The sequence below is a fragment of the Taurulus bubalis genome, assembly GCF_910589615.1.
Source record: "Taurulus bubalis genome assembly, chromosome: 2".
NCBI lineage: Eukaryota > Metazoa > Chordata > Actinopteri > Perciformes > Cottidae > Taurulus > Taurulus bubalis.
The window spans coordinates 28,687,470-28,708,603 of record NC_136590.1 but is presented as its reverse complement, the minus strand read 5'-3'; the positions used below and the strand labels follow the sequence as shown (position 1 = coordinate 28,708,603).

The window sequence follows — 21,134 nt, the reverse complement described above, 5'->3', positions numbered from 1 at the left end:
TATTTTCGTCACTTTTTACACTTTGGACCCGTGTTTGGACCCTTTGACTTGCAGCTTTTGGCCCCAGATTTCAGGTTATGTATGTTGAGAAGCCCCTCGTGGGTTAGGAAAAGACTGCACATCTCTAAGTGGTTTTAAAGTAATTAATTTGAATTAAAATACTGTTGAATTGTCATTTTTTGATTTGTAAGGATCACTGACTGTGACAATTAGACTAACTATTGAGCCCATGTTAATGTAGTCGAATTGTCATTTTCTGAATTATAAGGAGCATCGATTCCTTACAAAATGACAATTCGACTACATTAACATGGGCCGAATACTTAGTCTAATTGTCACTGACTGTGACAATTACACTAACTATTGAGCCCATGTCAATGTAGTCGAATTGTCATTTTTTGAATTATAAGGATCATCGATTCCTTACAAAATGACAATTAGACTACATTAATGTGGGCCGAATTTTATGCTAATTGTCCAATGCATTTTTTTTTATCCATTTTTTACAATTTAACGCTGGTCCGAGATATCTACGTCTGGACGCTGTACGAGGAACGGCGGAGGAGATACGGCACTTTAAAATGTTTACGCGCGACCCGCCGGCCACTGCCATCGATTGTCACTTTTGTGCCCATTTGTCATTCCCATTTGTCATAAGACAAATGGGAACAAAAGTGACAATTAAGGGCAGGCTACCCCGAATGTCACTTTTTTTCCCAATTGTCAGAGCCCATTTGTCACTATTGTTCCCATTAGTCTTGTGACAAATTGGAACAGAAGTGACAATTAAGGGCAGGCTACCCCGAGCGTCATTTTTGTTGCCAATTGTCACGGCCCGATTGTCACTTTTGTTCCCAATCGTCTTTGAGCCCTCGCCCCCTGGTGGCGGGGTGCGAGATTGCAATTTTCCGACCGCACTTTCAAAAATCGCCACGCGCTCTCCGTCGGTCCGATTTGCCCGGCGTTTGCCCGTCCCGAAGTCGAAGGGTCGAACTGGCCCTCCGCGAAACCCGCTTATTTTTAAAGGGTTCCTACACGTTCGTTAGGAAGCCCCGAAACGAGGCCACTTTTTCCAGTTCTCCGTAATGTTAATGTGTGCCAATCGTCACGGAGGGTCCTAAGGAAGGGAAAGCAGGGCTTACCCCAGGCTGTTCTCAGCACGGAGGTGGGGGGGACTACTGACCCGGACTGGGGACATCGTCGGGCGGTGGAAAGAGCACTTTGAGGAACTCCTAAACTTGGCCAACATGTGGAGAGGGGGGCAGCGCCTGAAGACTTTGAGGTGGTCGCACCCATATCCCTGGCAGAGGTCGCTAAGGTAGTCAAAAAGCTCCTTGGTGGCAAGGCGCTAGGGGTGGATGAGATCCGCCCTGAGATGCTGAAAGCGCTGGACATTGTTGGGCTGTCTTAGCTGACACTCCTTTTCAGTGTTGCATGGGGGTCGGGAACAGTGCTCATGGACTGGCAGACCGGGGTGGTGGCTCCCATCTTCGAGAAGGGGGACCGGAGAGTGTGCTCGAACTATCGTGGTATCACACTGCTCAGCCTCCCGGGAAAAGCTTATGCCAGGGTGCTGGAAAGGAGGCTCCGACCGCTTGTCGAACCTCAGATTCAAGACGAACAGTGCGGGTTCCGTCCCGGTCGTGGAACAGTGGACCAACTCTTTACCCTCGCAAGACTACTTTAGGGATTCTGGGAGTTCGCCCAACCAGTCTACATGTGCTTTGTAGACTTGGAGAAGACCTTCGACCGGGTCCCTCTGGGGTTTTTGTGGGGGGTGCTGCAGGAGTATGGGGTGCCGGACCCTTTGGCACGGGCCATCCGGTCTCTGTACGCCTGCAGTAGAAGCTGTGTTCGTATCCTCGGTAATAAGTCAGATACGTTCCCGATGGGTGTTGGCCTCCGCCAGGGCTGCCCTTTAGCACCGGTCCTGTTCGTGACTTTCACGATCAGGATATCTAGGCGCAGCCAAAGGGCGGAGAAGATCCGGTTCGGGAGTCTCGTGATCGCCTCTCTGCTGTTCGCGGATGATGTGGTCCTATTTGCCTCCTCGGTATTGGTCATATTTAGTTCCGTGACCTCCAGCATTCACTGGGGCGTTTTGCAGCCGAGTGTGAAGCGGCAGGGATGAGAGTCAGCACCTCCAAATCTGAGGCCATGGTGACTCATATTGTTCTCCAACTCCATAGTTAGCAACCTGAAAAAGAAGATTTATATATTCTTTTTTTTAGGCAAAGTCATCATAAACATTACACATGAGAGTTTGTCCACTCTTTACATTTTTTGGATATGTATGAATACCTATATGTTACCAGAAGTATTTTTCATTACTCTCAGTATTTACCTTGTACAATAAATAATATACTGAATATCCATTTCTTATTTTATTTCCAGAAACAAACACTTTCCTCCAAGAGAACAGCGTTCATACATTACAAATGTGAGAATGACTGCTTTCTACACAATATTCTGAATCCGTCTTTAAAACAAAGAAGCTAAACTTCATCACACAACCGATATGATAAGCTCATGGCCAAAGATTTTCTTCTCGGTATTGGTCTTATTTAGTTCCTGAAAACAATGATATTTAGTCTATGGAGAACAGTCTGATAGCAGGTTGATAGCAGGAACAATGCTGTGAATACATCTGAGTGGTAAACACAGTAGATATTCAGAGGTTTGAGTGCACTTTCTTAGAGATATTTTTTTTTGCTGTGTGTATATATATATATATATATATATATATATATATATATATATATATATATATATATATATATATATATATACACACAGCAAAAAAAAAAAAAAAAAAAATATTTTTAGCACTGTTTGAAATGTTGAAGCCCAGCCTACCACTACTACTAGAGCAGGGCCCTATTTCTCGTACCTGGCTTACTGAGTTAGCGGGCTAATTGTCAGGATAAGATGACGTAGGTCTGGCTTTCTCGGTTACTCGAAGCAAGCTTAGATAAATCACCATAGCAACACATCCAAAAATTTAAACCTGCTCCCGGGCAGGCTTACTGAAATTCACTGGATAAGCTGGACACTCCCACGGACAAAAAAGGCAGCTCACTTCCTCAATGATAAAGGAGCGATATTAGTTATATTAGTTTTATAGGGAGAGAGTTCTTTCAGATCGCCAGGATCCATTCTTTACATTATCATGACTTCCTGCACGCGGCGATATAGATTTTGACGGCAAGAAATAATTTATTTACGAGAGCTTCTCGAGCCGCGGACATTGATCACCACAGGTGAAGCTGATCGCCCGTCTCAGACACAGACTATCAGCCGCTGCATGCCGCTGTTCTTAAGTTTATTTAGCTTTTCAGAAACTTATGGATGTGTTGAAAGCACTCATAATTATATGACAGTGCTATTAGTACACCATACATATCATTATTGTAGAACATGATTAAGGTGATCGTGATAAGAATACAGATAATCACACACAATTTATTTTCACTGCTTCAATTGATTGAATTTCTGATTATGAATAATACATATATACTACATACATATATACCCATATTCAAACTCCTAGTTATATGGTAATCTACACATACATGTATATACACATATATAGTACATGATTCATACGCGCATACAGTACATATATCCTCATAAGTATATATTTATTCGTAAATATAATCTGATTGATTTGGGTGATGAAGCACTTAAAATTAGCCGATACATTTTCCCAACACTGACGTATTTAACTTGTCTGATATATTTGCGACGCTTATGTCTGGCAGCGGGCGCTGTTAAAGTTGCGTTCACGGCAACAATGTTGCAACAACTTTGGAATATTCGCAATGCGTTTGCTGTGAATGACTACGGTATTGACTTCCTCATATGCCTTCATGATCATCTCCTGCTTCTCATCAGAAAAATAAAGAGGTTCCTCTGAGTTTATTTGCCATTGTACTGTTAACATCGTGGTGTCAGTGCTCGATTATTATCCCTTCTGAAGAGGAGCGGGCGCGCGCATTTATCCAGATGACTGACGTCTGGCTAGAATTAACGAGACCGTTTCAGCGCGGATCAGCCGTGAAGAAACCCAGATAGTCTGATGTCAATCATCTCGCTAATTTAAGATGGAGATTAAGACATTTGCTTGACTTTGTTTAGCCAAGTACGAGAAATAGGGCCCAGGTTGGATTGTAATTAAGCAAGATACAATGGCTTGTCTTTGTTCAAGGTAAGCATGCCTGGTCTGGCCTTGGGCGGGGTGAAACATACCTCATTTAACCTAAAGAGGAAAGAGTCATACAAGGTATAATATAAGAATACAGAAAGCACTGTTTAGGAACTGAACTGTCACGTGCACTTGTTTGCAGGTCGACCATGTGTATCTTAGTACTTCGGATTAATAAGGACCCTTTATCTATCAGGCTAACTAACGCTGTAGAAATAATGCCGCCCATAAGAACAGCATAATATCGGACGATATTGATGAACCTTACCAGTTCTATCGTCACTGTCTCATATTTTGTTTTTGTTTTATGTCTTTGACTGCAGAGGGCCCAAAATATTTAGAGCCTAAGTGCACCATTCTATTTCAAGAATGAGCGAGGGTCATTTATGCAAATTCAAAAACGAAGAGTATTTGAGGGGAAATAGTTGGAACAGTAATCGTCCCCTGACATGCAACACTGAATTATACTCCTTTTGTCTCTAAAATATTCATCATTGAACACACACACACACACCTCAATGTGCTTCTAGTTGTACCAGTGTTTTACGATACTCTTACAATACTTATTATTGTCGTTCACTATCTTTATAGTTGTTGATCCTGTGATTGACCAACACCCATCCCATTTTAAGCATAGCAATATGCTTTAAACTCTGATTAACAGTACACAGACACAGAAATTAAGAAAATGAACACAGTATGTACACTTTTAATGATAAAAGAATATTAAAACATAAAAGTTAGAATGAGTAAATCAGTCATAAAAAAAGTGTTGTCTCCATAAAGACATATTTCTCTGAAGCCTTCTTCTTATTGTAAAACAGTTTTAGTGCCTTGAATCTTCCACTGGTTTCCATTCCGCTAAGTATGCCATGGCCACGGAGGTCAGTTTCAACATGTTCTCCCTCTTTTCTCTGTTTGGTGCCCAGTTTGATTGTGTGAGTTTTTCAGATTTCTTTGAACCTGGAATAAAAGTATTTGAGAATGACTATTAGACATGTATAATGCAACCAAATACAATAACCCTGTAAGATAAAAATCATTATTATATTTCCGTTTAAAGCAATAGTTTGACATGTAATAGTTTGAAATACACTTATTTATCGTCTTGCCCAGTTTGATGAGAAGCTTCGTATAGAGACAGAGGGAAACATCTAGCTTGGCTCTGTGCAAAGTAAACACAACTCCTCCCTACTAATACCTCTAAAGTTCCTTCATTAACATCATGTCTTGATTGATTCATCTATATAAAAACTAAAATAAATGCATTACGCCAATTTGTGGTTTTAGAGGGAGTTACATAGTTTAACTCTTTTCTGTAATGAATACACATTGATCAGTCCTATCCGCACATAACTCCTCACACAAAATAGAGTTTTTGCATTTCTGTTTTTTTATTGTTATAAACAAATAATATAGAACATGTTCATCAGCTGAACTTTGGACATGCTTGTAGGGGGATTTCTGCTTCCCCCTGCCTCCTGTCTTTAAGCTAACCTACGCTAATCGCCTCCAGCTCTGTACTTAAAGCACAGGCATGAGAGTGACATCGTTGCTTCCGAGAAAAAGAAAGTAATTTGAAGTTGAATGCCAAACCAAGTGCTTACGACATCTAACACTTCCATCTTGTGCTACATTCCTTCTAATGTATACATCTTTGCATCAAAATTAAGACTGCTCCTTATTGCAGATGTATTCAGAGAAGTATTTCACAGGCTGTCACTTCAGGGTGTAGCGCCATGACAGCTTCCCAAAAGTCGAGCCAAAACATCACAATCTCCCACTGGGGGCTGGTTGTTAGTTTAGGAAGGCTTCGTTTGATATGCAGCAGTTTTATCTATGAGCGGAGCGGGGATTTTAGACGTAAATATCGCAGTCGATCGTGTTCATTTATTTGTGGGAAGGCAAAAATATTCGTCAACTAATATTAAGGATGCAAAAATCAGACTTTTTTCAGTCCCCAATACTGATGCCAATGGCTGGGTTTTGGGTATTGGCTGATAACGAGTAGCGACCCGATACCACTGTTAAATTATTCTTTTATGTGTAAGGCTATATCAGGCTTGACTTAAACATGGCATCCTAACTTTGTAAAAAATGCAACAAATAAATATATCTATACAGATTTACTGAATTATTATTTATTAAAACAATGGTATCCTAGACTAAATCAGCTTATTCTCACCGATTCCCAATCCAGCTACTTGAGTTAGTATCGGACTGATATCCAATATCAGTATCGGTGCATCTCTATCTAACACGCATTAGTTGATCAGCCCTACTGGTGGTGGTGGTACTCACCCTCTGGCTCGGGTGCCACGTCGACACCAACCACACGCTTCTTTGTAAACAAGCCTAGACAAAAACTGAGGACGGACGGACAAACAAACAAACACACAAACAATGTGTCAGTCAGAGTGTTGTAATTGGACTGGAATGAGCAGTAAAGACTTTAAAGCCTAATATTTCAAGCCATGCTGTGTTGTAGTGGGAGAGATTAAAGGAATCAATAGATAAGAAGGTGTTTCTGACCAGGCAGGCTAAGAGGTCAGAAGTGATGAGCATGTAGAAGACGTTGTTCCAGCCGGTGGGAGAGATCACGCCGGCTAACAGAGGACCCACCGCAGCTCCTATGGAGAACACACCAAGGTCACTCACTGTCAGTTTCTTTTAATATGTCACATCAAAAAAAAGTTTTCACAGTTTTAGACTTTTAAAGTAATTTACCAGAGAACATTACAAAGTGCTGAAATGTTCTCATTCAAAAGCCAAAGGTTAAATTAAGGGAGGAAGAACGGAAAACAAAGATGATTTAATAATCTTAAAATGTCATTTTTGTTCAAATTGTCTTGTATACTTTCTATTTATGTTCAAAGTTTCCTTTTCAATTGTACAATTCAATGTCAAGCTACTACAAGGAACTTTCATGTTGTGGTTGATTTTGGTGGTCCCTGTGTTTCCGAGCATCAAATTATTTTAAATTTTTTAGTTTTAATTTGAACTCTGGGTATAATCGTCCGATACCTAGCTGGTGATAATGATAATTTAATGCATTATCAAATAAAGATGAGAGCAGCTTTAAAAGAGTTGGCAAAAATAACTTCATACATACCGACTGAACCAGTCCCGTCAATAATTGCTGTCACTGTTGACAACGCCCTGGAGTTACCTCTTAGACTCTCATGTGTTCCCTGTTGCAACAAAGACATCAGATATTTTACTTAAGTAAAGGAATTATACCACAGTGTAGAAATACTCTGTTACAAGTACAAACCCTGCATTGGAAATCTAAATAAACTTAAAATACCAAAAGTAAAAGTACTCATTTTGCAGAATGGCCCATTTCAGAATGATATACTATTTTACCGAATTAGTATTATTATTGATGCGTTATTGTGCTCATGACTTTAATGATGCAGCTGTAATAGGTGGAGCTCATGTTAAATACATAATGTACCATAAAGTATTTAAAGCTGCCAAATAAATGTAGTGGAGTAAACAGTACAATCGTTGCTTCCAAAATGTAGAAGTATATGGTTGCATAAAATGGCCAAGGATGTAAAGTACCTAAAAATGAAACCTCAAAAGGTTCAGTACTTGAGTAACTGTACTTAGTTACATTCCATCAATACAACCAGATTATGCAAGTAGAGAAAGCATGGTTTAAATGTCTAATCTATGTCTACTATATGTCATCAGGATCCTCAAACTGTATTTCACAACACAAGTGTTGCTTTTACTGGATAATTTGTTGACAGACGGCAGGGGCATAAAACAGTGGGTTTCCCATGATGCTTCAGGTCTTACCAGGTCAGCAGATACAGCAGTAGTGATGAGGGCGTATGGCCCGTTCACCAGGCCTCCGCACAATAGCAGCATACCTACATATGGAGAAGAAGAAAAAACACAGACACAAACAGTTATTAAAGTACATTGTATATACATTTCATAGTAGTTTCTGATGACTGACGACTAACTTTGTACTTTTAAAGAGACCTACTCTGCTTTAGATTCAGACAGGTGTGATGAAGGTGAATTAATTCAATTAAATGACAAGTTAATGTAAAGAAGACGATGATGCAACTTTGACTGCTGCGAACATCACAAGCACAGCAACCAAAGACTCTGAGGCAGCAAAAGCCTCACATAAGGATTCGGAGGCTTTTGCCGCTGCTAAACCTTCACAAATAAGACCAAAAGAAAGTATAACAATCACATTTGATCATTTTATTTGATCCTATTAGACATTTTTAGTTAAATTGTCATAATTAGACTCGATATGAATCAGCCAGAAAAGAGTTCCTCGCACCTTGTCCTGCAAAAGGGATACTGAGGCCCCCTTCTGGAGCTGGAATGGGAGCTCACCGGTAGGCGTGTGATAGCAGGGCCTTGGCACATGGGGCTCAGCCAGGCGCAACTCATGTTCTCCTAAATACACTGCAGCTAATGAATGTCAACCCCCTCATTACAAAGTGGTGCCATTCATTCCTCACCAACCACACCCAGCAGGTCAGGGTGAACAGGACCTTGTCTGAACCCTTGACCAGCAACACTGGCTCCCACAAGAGATGTCAGTTCCCCAGTCCCGTTCACCATGTAAACTAATAAATGCACATTTGCATGATATTTTTCCTTCCTAAAATCCGATTAGGTTTTTTTTAGGCTCATTCTAGCGAGAAAAAACTAAATGTTAAAAAAAGAAAAGAAGTCTTACCGACTGTAGTACCGATGCTCCTTTGTCCGATGTAATTATAGAGGAAAAGCTGGAACATGAACAGAAAAAAAACAAGGTTTGTATATCAGTCTACTGTTTGTATGTAACACATACACTACCATTACACTACCATTAAAGAGTTTGGAATCAGCTGTTATATTGATGTTTTTCATCTTTCCTTAATCAATAACTATTTTAACAGGAATCAAAAATAGTATAATTCAGACACCAAATGTATTATTTACAGTTTAAATAGTTTTAGCACCAAAAGAAGAAGAATTATATCATTAAACTTCCATTTGGTCCATGGCCTCTCAGTGTTGCATGAAAGGGGAGAAGAATATTGTTCGAATGTGGATTTTGAATGTTTTCCAGCCAGAAAAGCACAAGTGACTAAGTATTGAGTTTTCCACTTTCTTCTTTATTTATTTTACTGTCAGAGGTTTCTTTGTCTTTTTCTGTCCTTTCAATGTTAGTCTTTTTCAACCGTTATACAATATTTTGTACAAAACAAACCCTCCATACAAAGTAACCTCTATTTGAAAAGAGAACTTTCAAAAAAGCATGAAAGACCATTCAAACATAAAGAGTGGCCCTCTCAGATATCAATCAAGCTTTAGTGGCCGGACATTACAAACTTTTGAATTTTAGCGTGTAACCTTTGGAATCAGGCCAGGGAGCCACTGGTTAAAAGGGTGACCGTACCACCATGAAAATATTTGATTTATTAGATGTCACTCACCATTGGGGCAGCAGTCAGCAACATGACGCAGCAAGTTGTCGCTCTCCCACCCGTGTAGTCAGACACAAGGCCCGCCATAATGCCACCTTTTGACACAAAACACATTTAAGTCAGATCACGTCTTCCTCGCAGCACTGAGATCATCATTAGTTTAACTTTCCTATTTTCTAGTCAAACTAGGATGTAAGGAGGGAACATGTGTAAAGGCTGTTAAAATAAATAAAAACATAAAACCACAAAAACAAAGGATTTCAATCTTTCAATGTAAAAAAAATGTCATCCTTATGTATCACTGGAGACTACATTTTTTTAATCAATTTGGCTGAATATGGAATACATTTTGCGAATGGTGTGAGGTTTATTTTCGAATTTGGGGAGTTCAATCTAAGCTCCTCTAATAAAGTTTTAATAAACGGTTACGCCAAAATACAGACACACAAAAATATCCCCACTGAAACCCAATTAAAATGTGTATTCCACAGCCAGTACAACATTAAATCCTGTCCTATTATATCAGACTTTTAATCTAGAGTCCTGGCATTCATTATTTTCTCATGTTTACCCTCTGGGGTAAATTCATGTTATCTTCCTGGTTTCTACCAGGGGCTGGAATATGGAGCACTGCAGTGTTTCAGTGTTGCGCAATATTCTACAAACTATATTCAAGGTGATCAAACTGCCAAAAAAACATGGTTGCTCATGTGGGGCCCATATTAACATTGCACCTGTAATAAGAACTGGACATGGACCCCCCATATTCTCATTTGTTTATTATTTGTATTGATTGTTAATTATTTTGTTTGTTCACCTGGCATCTGTTTGTTTATCTGTTTATCGGAGGTTTGAATGATGTGAGGTTAATGTCGGTTACATGGATTTAAGTTCAGGCAAAGACATGGGTCAGCTCAGGGGTCCTTTGGGGAAAAGCGAGGGAAAAAGCTGCGCTCGCGCTATTCAGATTGGTCTAGAATAGTATGTAGTGTGGAGCTGATGAGTGTCTTTCTGTACTTTTCAGTGTGTTCGTGTACTGTTGCTCTTGTGAGTAAAGACATTCTTAAAAAAACATGCACGCCTGGATCGCCTGTGTCCAAGTGCGCAACACTCAAATTGAACTGAAAAAATTCAGACATTTAAATTTAACTGACAAAATCTGTGGATGCAATCTGTCCAGAGGGGGGGATTGAAACCAGATAGAAGGCATTGTAAAATAGTTTAATGATTTAAAATCACAATGATATATATTTAAATTTTAACATCAGTAGTGTTTAAAGTTATTGAGTTTATTTAAAAAATATAATTATTAAGGCCATTATTTGCTTCCCTCGAAGACCAAAAGTACACTGCCAAGATGTACATCCATCATATATTTTGTATTTGATGTATTTCTTTCTATTTCTTTTGTCATAAACATTTCGGAAAATTAAATCCTGTCAGATCAAGGGTTATGACTGATCAGTTGAGGCTCAACGCTTACCCACAATTCCTCCTACATCAAACAGTGTTGACATGTCTCCTGCCTCTTTTGCGTCAAAATGTGCTGAAAAGGAAAGAAGAAGAAAAAAAACTTCAATCAACTTTAATTTATGTGGATTAAACTACAATGTATGAAGTATGATATTCTCCTCAATGGAAAACAATTAAGTATGTGTGTAAATACTGACCAACATTGGAGATGTAGAGAGGAAGCCAGTACAGGAAAGTGTAGCTGACCAGCTTGGCGAACAGCAGACAGAGAGAGAACTCCACCACTCCCTGAGTGAGACATGAAAACACCATGAAAACCTTTCATCATCTCAAAATGCCTTAATTATCACAGAGCTATCATTCACAATGAACTGCCCTCCCCCTTTTCTGTCTCCAGTCTCTTTTACTAGGGGTGTAACAATACATCAATCTGGATTGATATATCTGATGAATGATTAACGATCCATTATCACCGATGCAAAGTGAAAACATCAATACGCCTCCTCTTTAAAGATACGCCTTCATTTTTAAAGTTCCCGTGGCATGTCTGTGTCCCCAACTTTCATCCAAGCGCCACTCCTGCCTACAGGACTAATATCGTATCTGGATGAATCTTGTGATTTACACCTCCACCTTTTACATTGAGTCCGCAATACCGCTGAAAAGAAGAGTCCGTTGCTATTTTTCACTGAACCAAACAATGGTGGAGTAACGCTGCTGTGATTTTAGGCCTTCTGGAAGCAGAAGAGGCCTGACGTTTGACACAACGTTGGCCTATAGTGTGTTTGTGCATGTGGTCCCTTCATGCTGGCTGTCCCTTTTACACAGCCATTGCCTCGGCTCCGTCACTACCTTCGAGATATCTGCACACTTAAATCAACGCAGTGTTTCACAGACCTTCATCAGAGCGTACAGGGTTTGTTTGACCGAAAGCTCAAAATAAAGTATAACACTGTATGAATCCAAGTGAGCGGACTTCCTTTCTATCAGTTTGGACTCAGTGGTGCTTCCAGCTGTTATCATCCGGCAATAAAATTAAATACATAAAAGACATTTGGATGGTTAAAAAGAGTTGTCTCCACTCACCGGTATACTGAGAGCTCCAATGAAGCTGATGGCCTCTGTGTGCTCCTCAACAACCTCCACAGGCTCAGCGGTGATGGAACCGTAGGCGTTTCTGTCAACATGGGACGAGTTATTTGCGCTAGGCTCCGTCTCGTCTCCCTCCTTTTCACTCTGAAAACACAAAGAATATGCATGAGTTCAAGCAGTCTACAAATCTCCACCACTAATGTAGAAAAGTAAAGAAATATAATGGGGACCTTTTGATGCTGCTACAGTGTTTATTGATGTTTATAATACGGGTAGATCAAATCAAGCATTCTGATTGGTTGAGAGTGAGTCACGGGGTGTACTTATTCAGCCATAAAGTACTGTACAGCCTGTTTACATTTAGAGCGTTCCATATCAGTGCGCACTTAAAATAACAGGTAGATTTAAATTGCGCGACCGTTAGTTGTCATTTCAAGCTTGACAGTTACCAAACATGTTTCGTGTAAACTTTGATATTTTAGGGGGAATGACTTTTGATGAGAATGTCAGCGGTGAATAATGTATTTGTGGTCGCTGTTCCTGCTGTACAGTCAAACGTTACAATCAGGAGAGCAGAGCAGATAACGCTCTGAGAGCAGACTAGTTAGCGGGGAGTGAGTGCATAAAACCGGAAACTAAGATGAGGAATGAAAAGGGTTTGATCACAAAATCGTGATCATTTCCAGTGAGCGATAATTACGTTGGTAATTTCCCGACGCGAGGCAAGTTCTCTAAACATCATGGAGGAGAAAAATGATGGATAAAAGACGGACAGAAGCAGCGAGAGCACTTTTTTTACATCGGTGGCTGCGTGTCATCCTCCACCCTGCTTTCAACCAGTTTTATAGTCCCGTATGTGCATGGCGGCAACCATACACATGTGCTGAAAGGGAGCTTACTATTACTATTTATAAAGTCACAGGTAACCGTATTATAAAAGCAATAAGGTACGAGAGACAGTATCGTGTCGTCAATAATGTACTGTTCAAGGGTGTTGTTAGGTCCGACGCGCAAACCCTTGAACACTTAAATGTGTATGCTGCTTCAAATAATTATTATTATTATTTAGAGGGTTATTTTTTTCCATTTTATGTTATGCATCTATGTTAATTTGTCCTTATTGTAAAGCACAATGTGCTGCATTTCTGGTGTTAAGCAAATTAAGTTTATTATTATTCAGGATGAATTAGGTCGATAGAAGTTTGTTGCTTTTACTCACATGGTGCTGAGGAGGAGTGCAGTTGACGTGTTCAGGTTCTGAGTAAGAGAGAGGAAAAGATGCAATTGGGACTTAAAAGCAACATTTAGGTTTGACGAGAGATGTAATGTGAAGACAACAAGATAAAACATGTAAGTATGACTAATTCTCAAACTTAAATCTGTACTGAGGGATGAAATTAATAATCAATCTTTTAAATCTAAGCACATCCTCACTTTTTCCCGACATGCACATAATTGTTTTTATTTCATACTTCATAATGTGGACTTCTGCACATTACTCAGTCTATATGTTTGCACATTCCTGCAAACAACTGTACTGTAGCTCTTTGAATTTAAGAAGAGATAATTTAGTCATTTCTTATTATTTATATTTTCTATTGTACATTTTTCCCCAGACAGAGCTAGAGTTTGCTCAGCTTTGAACAAGGCAATTGTACTGTAGGTCAGTTAAACACCACACCTTTAAAGTTACTGCAAAAACATTTGCTTTACAAACAAGTCACACATGATCCTGCACGAGCAGATCTGTCAGGGATTTGTCCGACGGAACAAAAATAAATAAATTTCTTTGGATATAAACCTTCCATGAGGCTTTTTGTCTAATGCACTGTGAGAGAGATAGGTGAGGGTTTCACTGATGAACAGAAACGTACTCTCAACCAGGAAGAAGAAGCACAGGATCCCAGTGGAGGTGATAATGAGTCCGGGGACGATGAAGGACATTCCCCACTGCGAGGACACGAAGGCTCCTGCGATGAGGGAGCCCAAGATGTTTCCCACTGAGGTGTGGGAGTTCCACACACCCATGATGAACCCCCGTCTGATGATCAAACACAAGATCAATTAATCAATTAAGTCGGAAGTCACATTAAAGTAGAAGTTCAACATTCCAGGGAAGACGCTTATTCTCTTTCTGATAGTGGGATTAAGGTCATTATCATGCCTGTGTGTTGAGTACGGAGTATCGTTAGCTGAGCTACATGTGAACATAGCTAGCCTGGCTCCTCCTAAAACCAACAAATCCAGGTTTTTACATTTCTGTTTGTGTGTTAATTAAACAAACAAGACACAATGTGTTAACTGCAAAGTCGTTTCCCCTACGCTTACAGTCTTTATGCTAAACTAAACTAACTCCGCCCAGACTAATGATATTCTCATCAGAATTTAATTATTCCTTCCATGATCAATAATTGATCAACTATCTAATCCTTATGATGTGGGTTTGATGGTCTGAGATAAATCAAACCTAGGTCTGTCAAAACATGAGAAATGTGCATGTGTGACTCAACCAGCTTCAATAGAATAAGCATCTAATGCTGCATAGTCAGCAGGACTGCACGCCCGGTGCACGTCGAGCAGCACTCACTTCCCCTTTCCAAACCAGTTGCCGATACAAGCCACCACTGCAGGCCAACCGGTGGTCTGCATGAGCCCGTTCATGACCTGCAGAATAAAGCAAACAGAGGGAGAAACCAGCCCGTGTTAACCGACTACATCAAAGCCTCTTAACTCTGGTGTAACGATACAAACTCTACTTAAAGAAGGAGAATAAGAGGAGACAAGTGAGCCTTGAGTCTTAACATTCCCACACCAAAGGCACACAGCTGTAGTCATGTGATGCAGCTGTGCGTCATGTGATAGATGTGAGGAAAGCCTGACTAAGCCACCATGAGATCTCTACATCTTTTTAAAGAGAGGAGATGATAAATACTGTCTGTACTGAACCACAGAGCTCACAGTCATCACATCTGCGACGTGGTAAAAGGGTAGTCAATCAAAAGAATAAAGCAGAGATTTCTTGATTGCTTCATGAAGGCGTTGCAGTCTTCAAAATCTCTGGCTTTAATATTGCATATTGATCTCTCTGAAGTCAAAGAGAACCATTCTTTTTCTCACAACTCATACATTTAATGGGTGCAAGTTTGACTTGTTCTCATCTATAGAATGAGTGAAGTTTCTAATTATAGTTTCTGAAACGTTGTTGAATTCACTTGTGGAATTTGACTCCAGGGAATGGTCATGTGATGTTCTGAGGCTCATCTGACACTTCAGAGCTACTAAACAGCATTGCATTCATGAGCCAAGTACAAACTTTAGAGTATACTCCACACACAGAGATCAGTTAGTGCGGTTTCAACAGAATTGCCAAGGTTAAGAAGAAAAAAAAGAAGAAAGAGACTGTGACAGGTGGATGAGCCGCCTTCTGAAAAGTTAATGTATATTGTTTGGCAGTTGTGTTAAAATGTTTAATATCAGCGCAAATGGAATATCTTTGGGTTTTAAAATGTTGATAGCAAACGCTATTTGCAGACAGCACCCTGAGCTCTGGGGAATTGTGGCAGCCATTTGTTTGACTCTTTGTTTGACATTTTAGAGACTAAACGAGGAGAAACGGCAAAATAACAATTGTTGCAATTGCAGCATCATTACTCTACATGGGAAGGGAAAGTAGCTTGTGTCCAAAACTGGTTTCTTCACTTGTCCCATCTCTCACGTGACCTAAACCTGCACAATAGACAAAGGGACTTAAAAAAAAGACTGAAGTGAAACAAAACTCTTGTGACTGTGTCTTAACTTGTACTGAGTGTGCACACTGAGACCAACATTAATTTACTTTGGAGTCAAGGACTACCAATAAAGCCTGCCGTGTGTGTGTGTGTGTGTGTGTCATGTGCGTATGTGTGTGTGTCGTGTGCGTGTGTGTGTGTGTGTGTGTGTGTGTGTGTGTGTGTGTGTGTGTGTGTGTGTGTGTGTCTTGGTATGGGTGTACATTTGTTGATGAGTCAGCAATAAACAGCTCATCTGATCTCTGCGCTACCCTCTTTCTTCCCTAATATGAGTTTCATGCAGTAGGCCTGCCTGCCAAAATGGATGAAACTTTGTTTAGCTAGTCAAAGACAGTGAGACAGGATGTAAACCTGTTTGCAAATTACAAGCAGATATTTTGCTACACAAGTACGACACTAAATTGTTCAGGGAATAGTGGAAACATTTCAGATGGAGAAATGAGATTTGGACACAAACAGAAATGTAAAAAAGTCCATTTGAAAAGAGTTATGGTCTGTGACTATTTTTGTGCCGAACAGTTTATCCATCCATGCAGAACTTCTGGGCAACGTATCCAACTATAGTGTGGGTTCACAGATATGGTCAGAGACCATAGCTGTTGATCTCTGCAAAGGCATGATAGTACCAAAACTGGCAACCTCACTCCATCGAGTCACTGGGTCCAGATGTTGTTCACCAAGAACTTGTTATACCAAGTATCTTAACCCTAAAGCCACAAACAGTCGCTTTTATATTTCAGTTTGTGTGCGGCTTAAAAAAAACAGGTTCCACTGATTCTAATTCAGAAAATGTCACGGTAATGCGGAAGTTAGATTTATCGATTTGTTGAGTGCAAACTCTGTCCTGATAATGGCTTTAGAGGAAAGGTCAGGGGGTTATCTGTGTTTAAAACCGGTCAGGGAACAAAAGAAAGTGTACGGCTTGGGGATATTGTGTCTTTACCTGGATGGCGGCATAGTACCCTAATGAGTGGATGTTCAAGTAGAAGCCGAGGCCAAACAGACATGTGAACAATCCACTCATCACCATCCCAAAACTCAGGTAGTACCGCAGAGGCAGGCGCTCTCCAAAGATCCCACTGTCAACACAAGAAATGAGTATAACTCAACAAAGCACAAACACACAGAAAGATGATGATGTCTGCAGGCAACGGCACATACGAACCTAAAAAACATGCCAAAGGCATAGGCAACCAGAAAGGAGTTATCCAAGACCCCAAACAGTGTCTGGTAGTTGTCCTGGCCTAGAGGGGCGACACAAATTAAACTATGAGCTTTCTCCATGTCATCATTTAGAAATATGGTTTCAGTTGGAGTTGTACAGCATCAAGCGCCCCTAGCAGGTTTCCACACACCAACACGGCCACTTGTGTTCACAGAAACGCACATCTGAGCCAGGAACTTAAACTGGGAATTGAACCCCTGATCACTGAGATGACCGGAGAGTCTGCAAAAAATGTTGGTGCAGAACTTGCAGGGTTGACATCATATTACGTAGAAAGACGGTGGACGAAAGTAAATGTGGAGTAATGTTAAGAAACGCTTGATTGATTAACGTATTGCATATACTTTTTTTGCTAGCATGTCATTCGTGATACAAGTAAGAAAAGTCATTAACAAGTCAGGTAAAGCAATATTTGAGTGGTTTTAGGCAACAAGTCTGGGACCAAATTACAGAACGTCAACAAGCGTTTTTTTAGTAATGCATATTACCCGTTTTGAATATACTTTACTTTTTCTATAGTACACACTCCCAATTTCCCAGTCCAGTGCTAGTCTGCATTATCTACTCATAAGTGAAGTGTCAAAGTTGGGAACAAATAGAGGACTTACCAAAGGGCGCCCAGTCACACCAAGTAGCATTGTTGGTTATGTTAAGGTCTGCAGGCCGAACAACTGAGGAACAGTTTCTGTGCAGCTCACTCTGATTATACAGAAACACATAACAGGAAGCAGGTGAAACGACCCACATACATCTCTCACAGACACGCTAGATATGTTTAGATATTGGTATTGTCATACAGGGGCTGCAGGAACTTGTGAGTGCAGACATCTGAGGAAATCTGAGGACAGTTGCCTTTATTTAATGTAGAAATTGTGTAAATCATTGTCTTTGATGAAAATAATCTGTATTATTAAAAGGACCATACCACTGCTGCATGTTCTTAGATGATTGACTTAAAAAACTAAGATCCAAAATCTAAACAATCAAATTCTTTCTAAGCATCTATAGAAATGGCTGTAGATGAGGTATATATGAGATCAAAAGCATGAATAATGTACAATAAGTGTCTGGTATTATCTGTAACATGGGTCCAGAAAATTCACACAAACAAATGTTTAGCCATAAATAACTGAATGCAACAAGTGAACCAGGTGAAAACAATCCTCTTTTAAAAGAGAACTGCATCATAAGAGTGAGAGACTTAATTGACGACATTTGCATGAGACAGAAAATCTTCAATTGTGAAGATAAAGATTTTGTCTAACTCTCCGAAGAAAATGTTTGATGTTTTCAACTGTTAATTGATCTTCTTTCTAATCCTTTATTTTGTTCTTTATTGAGTATAGAGGAAGGGATTATGTAGAAGCCAATGTGATTTCCTTGAAGGGGCCCCAGCGAGCGTCTCACAGGCAGCTTTTTACCCCTGACCCAGACTTGTCACGTTCCTGCAAAGAGCCTGTCGATAAGAAGGAATTGAATTGTCACAGTTACCTTAACAATGCTGATAGGTTTCCGTGAAAGATGGTATGCCGTGTAGAAGAGGAAGGTGAGGGCAAGAGTGAAACCGCGATACCTGCAACACAAAAAAAGATGACATAATAAAGATGTGGGGGCAAAGTCTTTCTGATAAGACAATACAAATTTATGGAAAAGTTATAACTAATAAAACTGCACATTGCGACGCAAAATAAGAAATAAGGCAAACATGGCGATTTATGTGAAATGATTTTGCTTGTTAATCTTTTTTTTTTAAATGACGTGAAGGATTGGTCATAAAACAACAGTTTTTATATAAATACAAAATAACACAAAAATAAGCAATGTTTACATGCTGAAAACTTTCAAGAAGCTTTTAAAATGCAATGCATTGGTAAAGAATATACCAGTCATCCCTATCTATTTATTTTGTAAACACAAAGATTAGAGAAAAGTATTACAGATTTTTGTTTAATTTTGTTTTTGTCCTCTTTTCTACTCGATTAATCATCTTATGACCCTTCAGGTTTATCTTGTGACCCTTTTGGAGGAGACTGAATGTTACGTAAAGATTAGTTAATCAGTATTTTATGAATAATGTATCAGCCAAAGGGGCCAGTTTACTTTTGATACTTCAATTACTACAACATAAACTACATTTAGCTGACACAATCATTCTGTACTTCGAGTGTAATGACTCTTCAATGTCTGCTTTCTTTAGCGTTTATTATGTGTTTATTATCACATGCACTAGAAAGATGGCAAGGCATTGAGAGTTTCAATTACACAAACCATTCATTACTCATAAGTATTTTTGCAACAAACACGCCGCTAGAAATACTACTGAAAGAATAACAAGTGTAAAAGCACAGGTACAACCTTTAGTTGAAGTACTCTGACTATTTTGATAATTGATTAATCTTTGCAATCAATTTTCAAGCAACATTTGCAAACACTTGATGGTTAGATTCTTAAATATGTGGATTTGATGCTTTTTCGTGTTTTTTGTGTAACAATATTGTAAATTAAAAAAATATGAGTTTGGAACTGTTGGTTGAGAAAAAAAAAGAAGTAATTTGAAGGCTTCCATTTTGGCAAATATAGAGATAAGAGATAAGAAAAGCAACTATTTGCAGCCCTACTCAGATGATCTCATAATGATGAGAGTTCCATTATTCGGGCTGAGAAATAGTAAGTCATAGTCACAAAATACAAAGTCATTATTTAGTCATAATATATATTTTTATCAATCTTACTTTTTCATTTGTCTTAATTTTTGTCTTTGTTTACTAAACTGCTGGACCATTGGGTCTTGATTGCTATAAATCAAAACACAAAGGAAATAAAAGATCCCCACATTGAAAAGAGATATAAGACACAGAGGTTATTAGAATAACGTGTCCCTGGTATTTTCCCAAATTCCTTGAATTCTGGATTTTTTTGTCGATGACCGTATCGATTCGTTAAAGTTCAAAACTGTGTTGATAAGAGAGGGGACTCTGCATTTGTGTTGTTTTTAATGGAGTTCTGCGTGTTTTCCGATGCTCACATCACAACCCAAACGTGTGTTGGACATATATGGAAAACAAGCGGTATAACGCGTTTGTAACCGGCAGCAGCACATATGAGTGTAGGTATTTAGATAGTAAACACTGGGTTTACAATAAACCATTTCAAATTCACAGAATGTGCTGATCGAGCCAATCATTCACAGCAAAAACGGGGGGGAGATAACGCAACATAACGACCCAACAGTTGTAACCAAGACGCCATTAATTAACCGGCTTGTTTTTGGAGGACAATAGGAATGAACGATAATGGAAACTTACCAACTATCTCGAGAAAAGGACGTGATTAATCGTATCCCGGGAGCCAGGGGCGACTTCATTGTTCGATCAAACTGGTGTCAAACTTTAACAGCAAAAAAACCACTCAGATTCTAGGCATGTCCTCAGGAGAGCAGACGGCTGGGATCGGACAATAAAAAAAAAAGGCACCGCTGGAATGTTTGCAGCCAACTTACCGGGTATTTTATGATTGGGTTGTTATCGGACCCGGGACCACGGGCTCTTGTTTTGTTCTGCTAACTGAAAGAATAAAGCAACCACCGCGCAGCTTCTTGGTGCGTAAACATCCAGTTCTCCATTCTGTGCCGGCTACGACTTTATATTACGCGCGGGAGCCAGCCTACCTCCACGTGTAGGTTCAGAAAAGAAGGCGTCCGTTGTGATAAAAATAATATTATTGATAGCCTATAAATATGTTATTCCGTAAGATTTTCCAGACGGGAGACTGTCGGCGGCCATGTGATCACCCCCCACTGACGTCACAGGAAACAGCTGAGTGTGATGAGGGAGAGGTTGATGCTCCCCTAGTGGTTCTCAACATCGGAACGTTATAATAACATAAACAACAATAATAACAGTAAT

The 21,134-nt window shown here is 39.7% G+C and overlaps 1 protein-coding gene across 1 annotated transcript; it reads right to left on the bottom strand.

Annotated features, from left to right (window-relative positions):
• Positions 1-6,501: 6,501 nt before the first annotated feature.
• slc37a2 (solute carrier family 37 member 2) lies at positions 6,502-20,647 on the bottom strand (the record flags this gene model as incomplete). The annotated part of the gene is made up of 17 exons (XM_079213933.1): positions 20,535-20,647; positions 18,721-18,802; positions 17,838-17,928; positions 17,170-17,248; positions 16,948-17,083; positions 14,804-14,880; positions 14,091-14,257; positions 13,436-13,473; positions 12,211-12,360; positions 11,322-11,412; positions 11,135-11,197; positions 9,661-9,746; positions 8,919-8,967; positions 8,012-8,085; positions 7,317-7,395; positions 6,737-6,834; positions 6,502-6,570 (listed from the first exon to the last, which is right to left on the bottom strand). The coding sequence occupies exons 1-17, from the start codon at positions 20,591-20,593 to the stop codon at positions 6,502-6,504; spliced, it is 1,488 nt and encodes a 495-aa protein (XP_079070059.1). The 5' UTR covers positions 20,594-20,647.
• Positions 20,648-21,134: the final 487 nt, after the last annotated feature.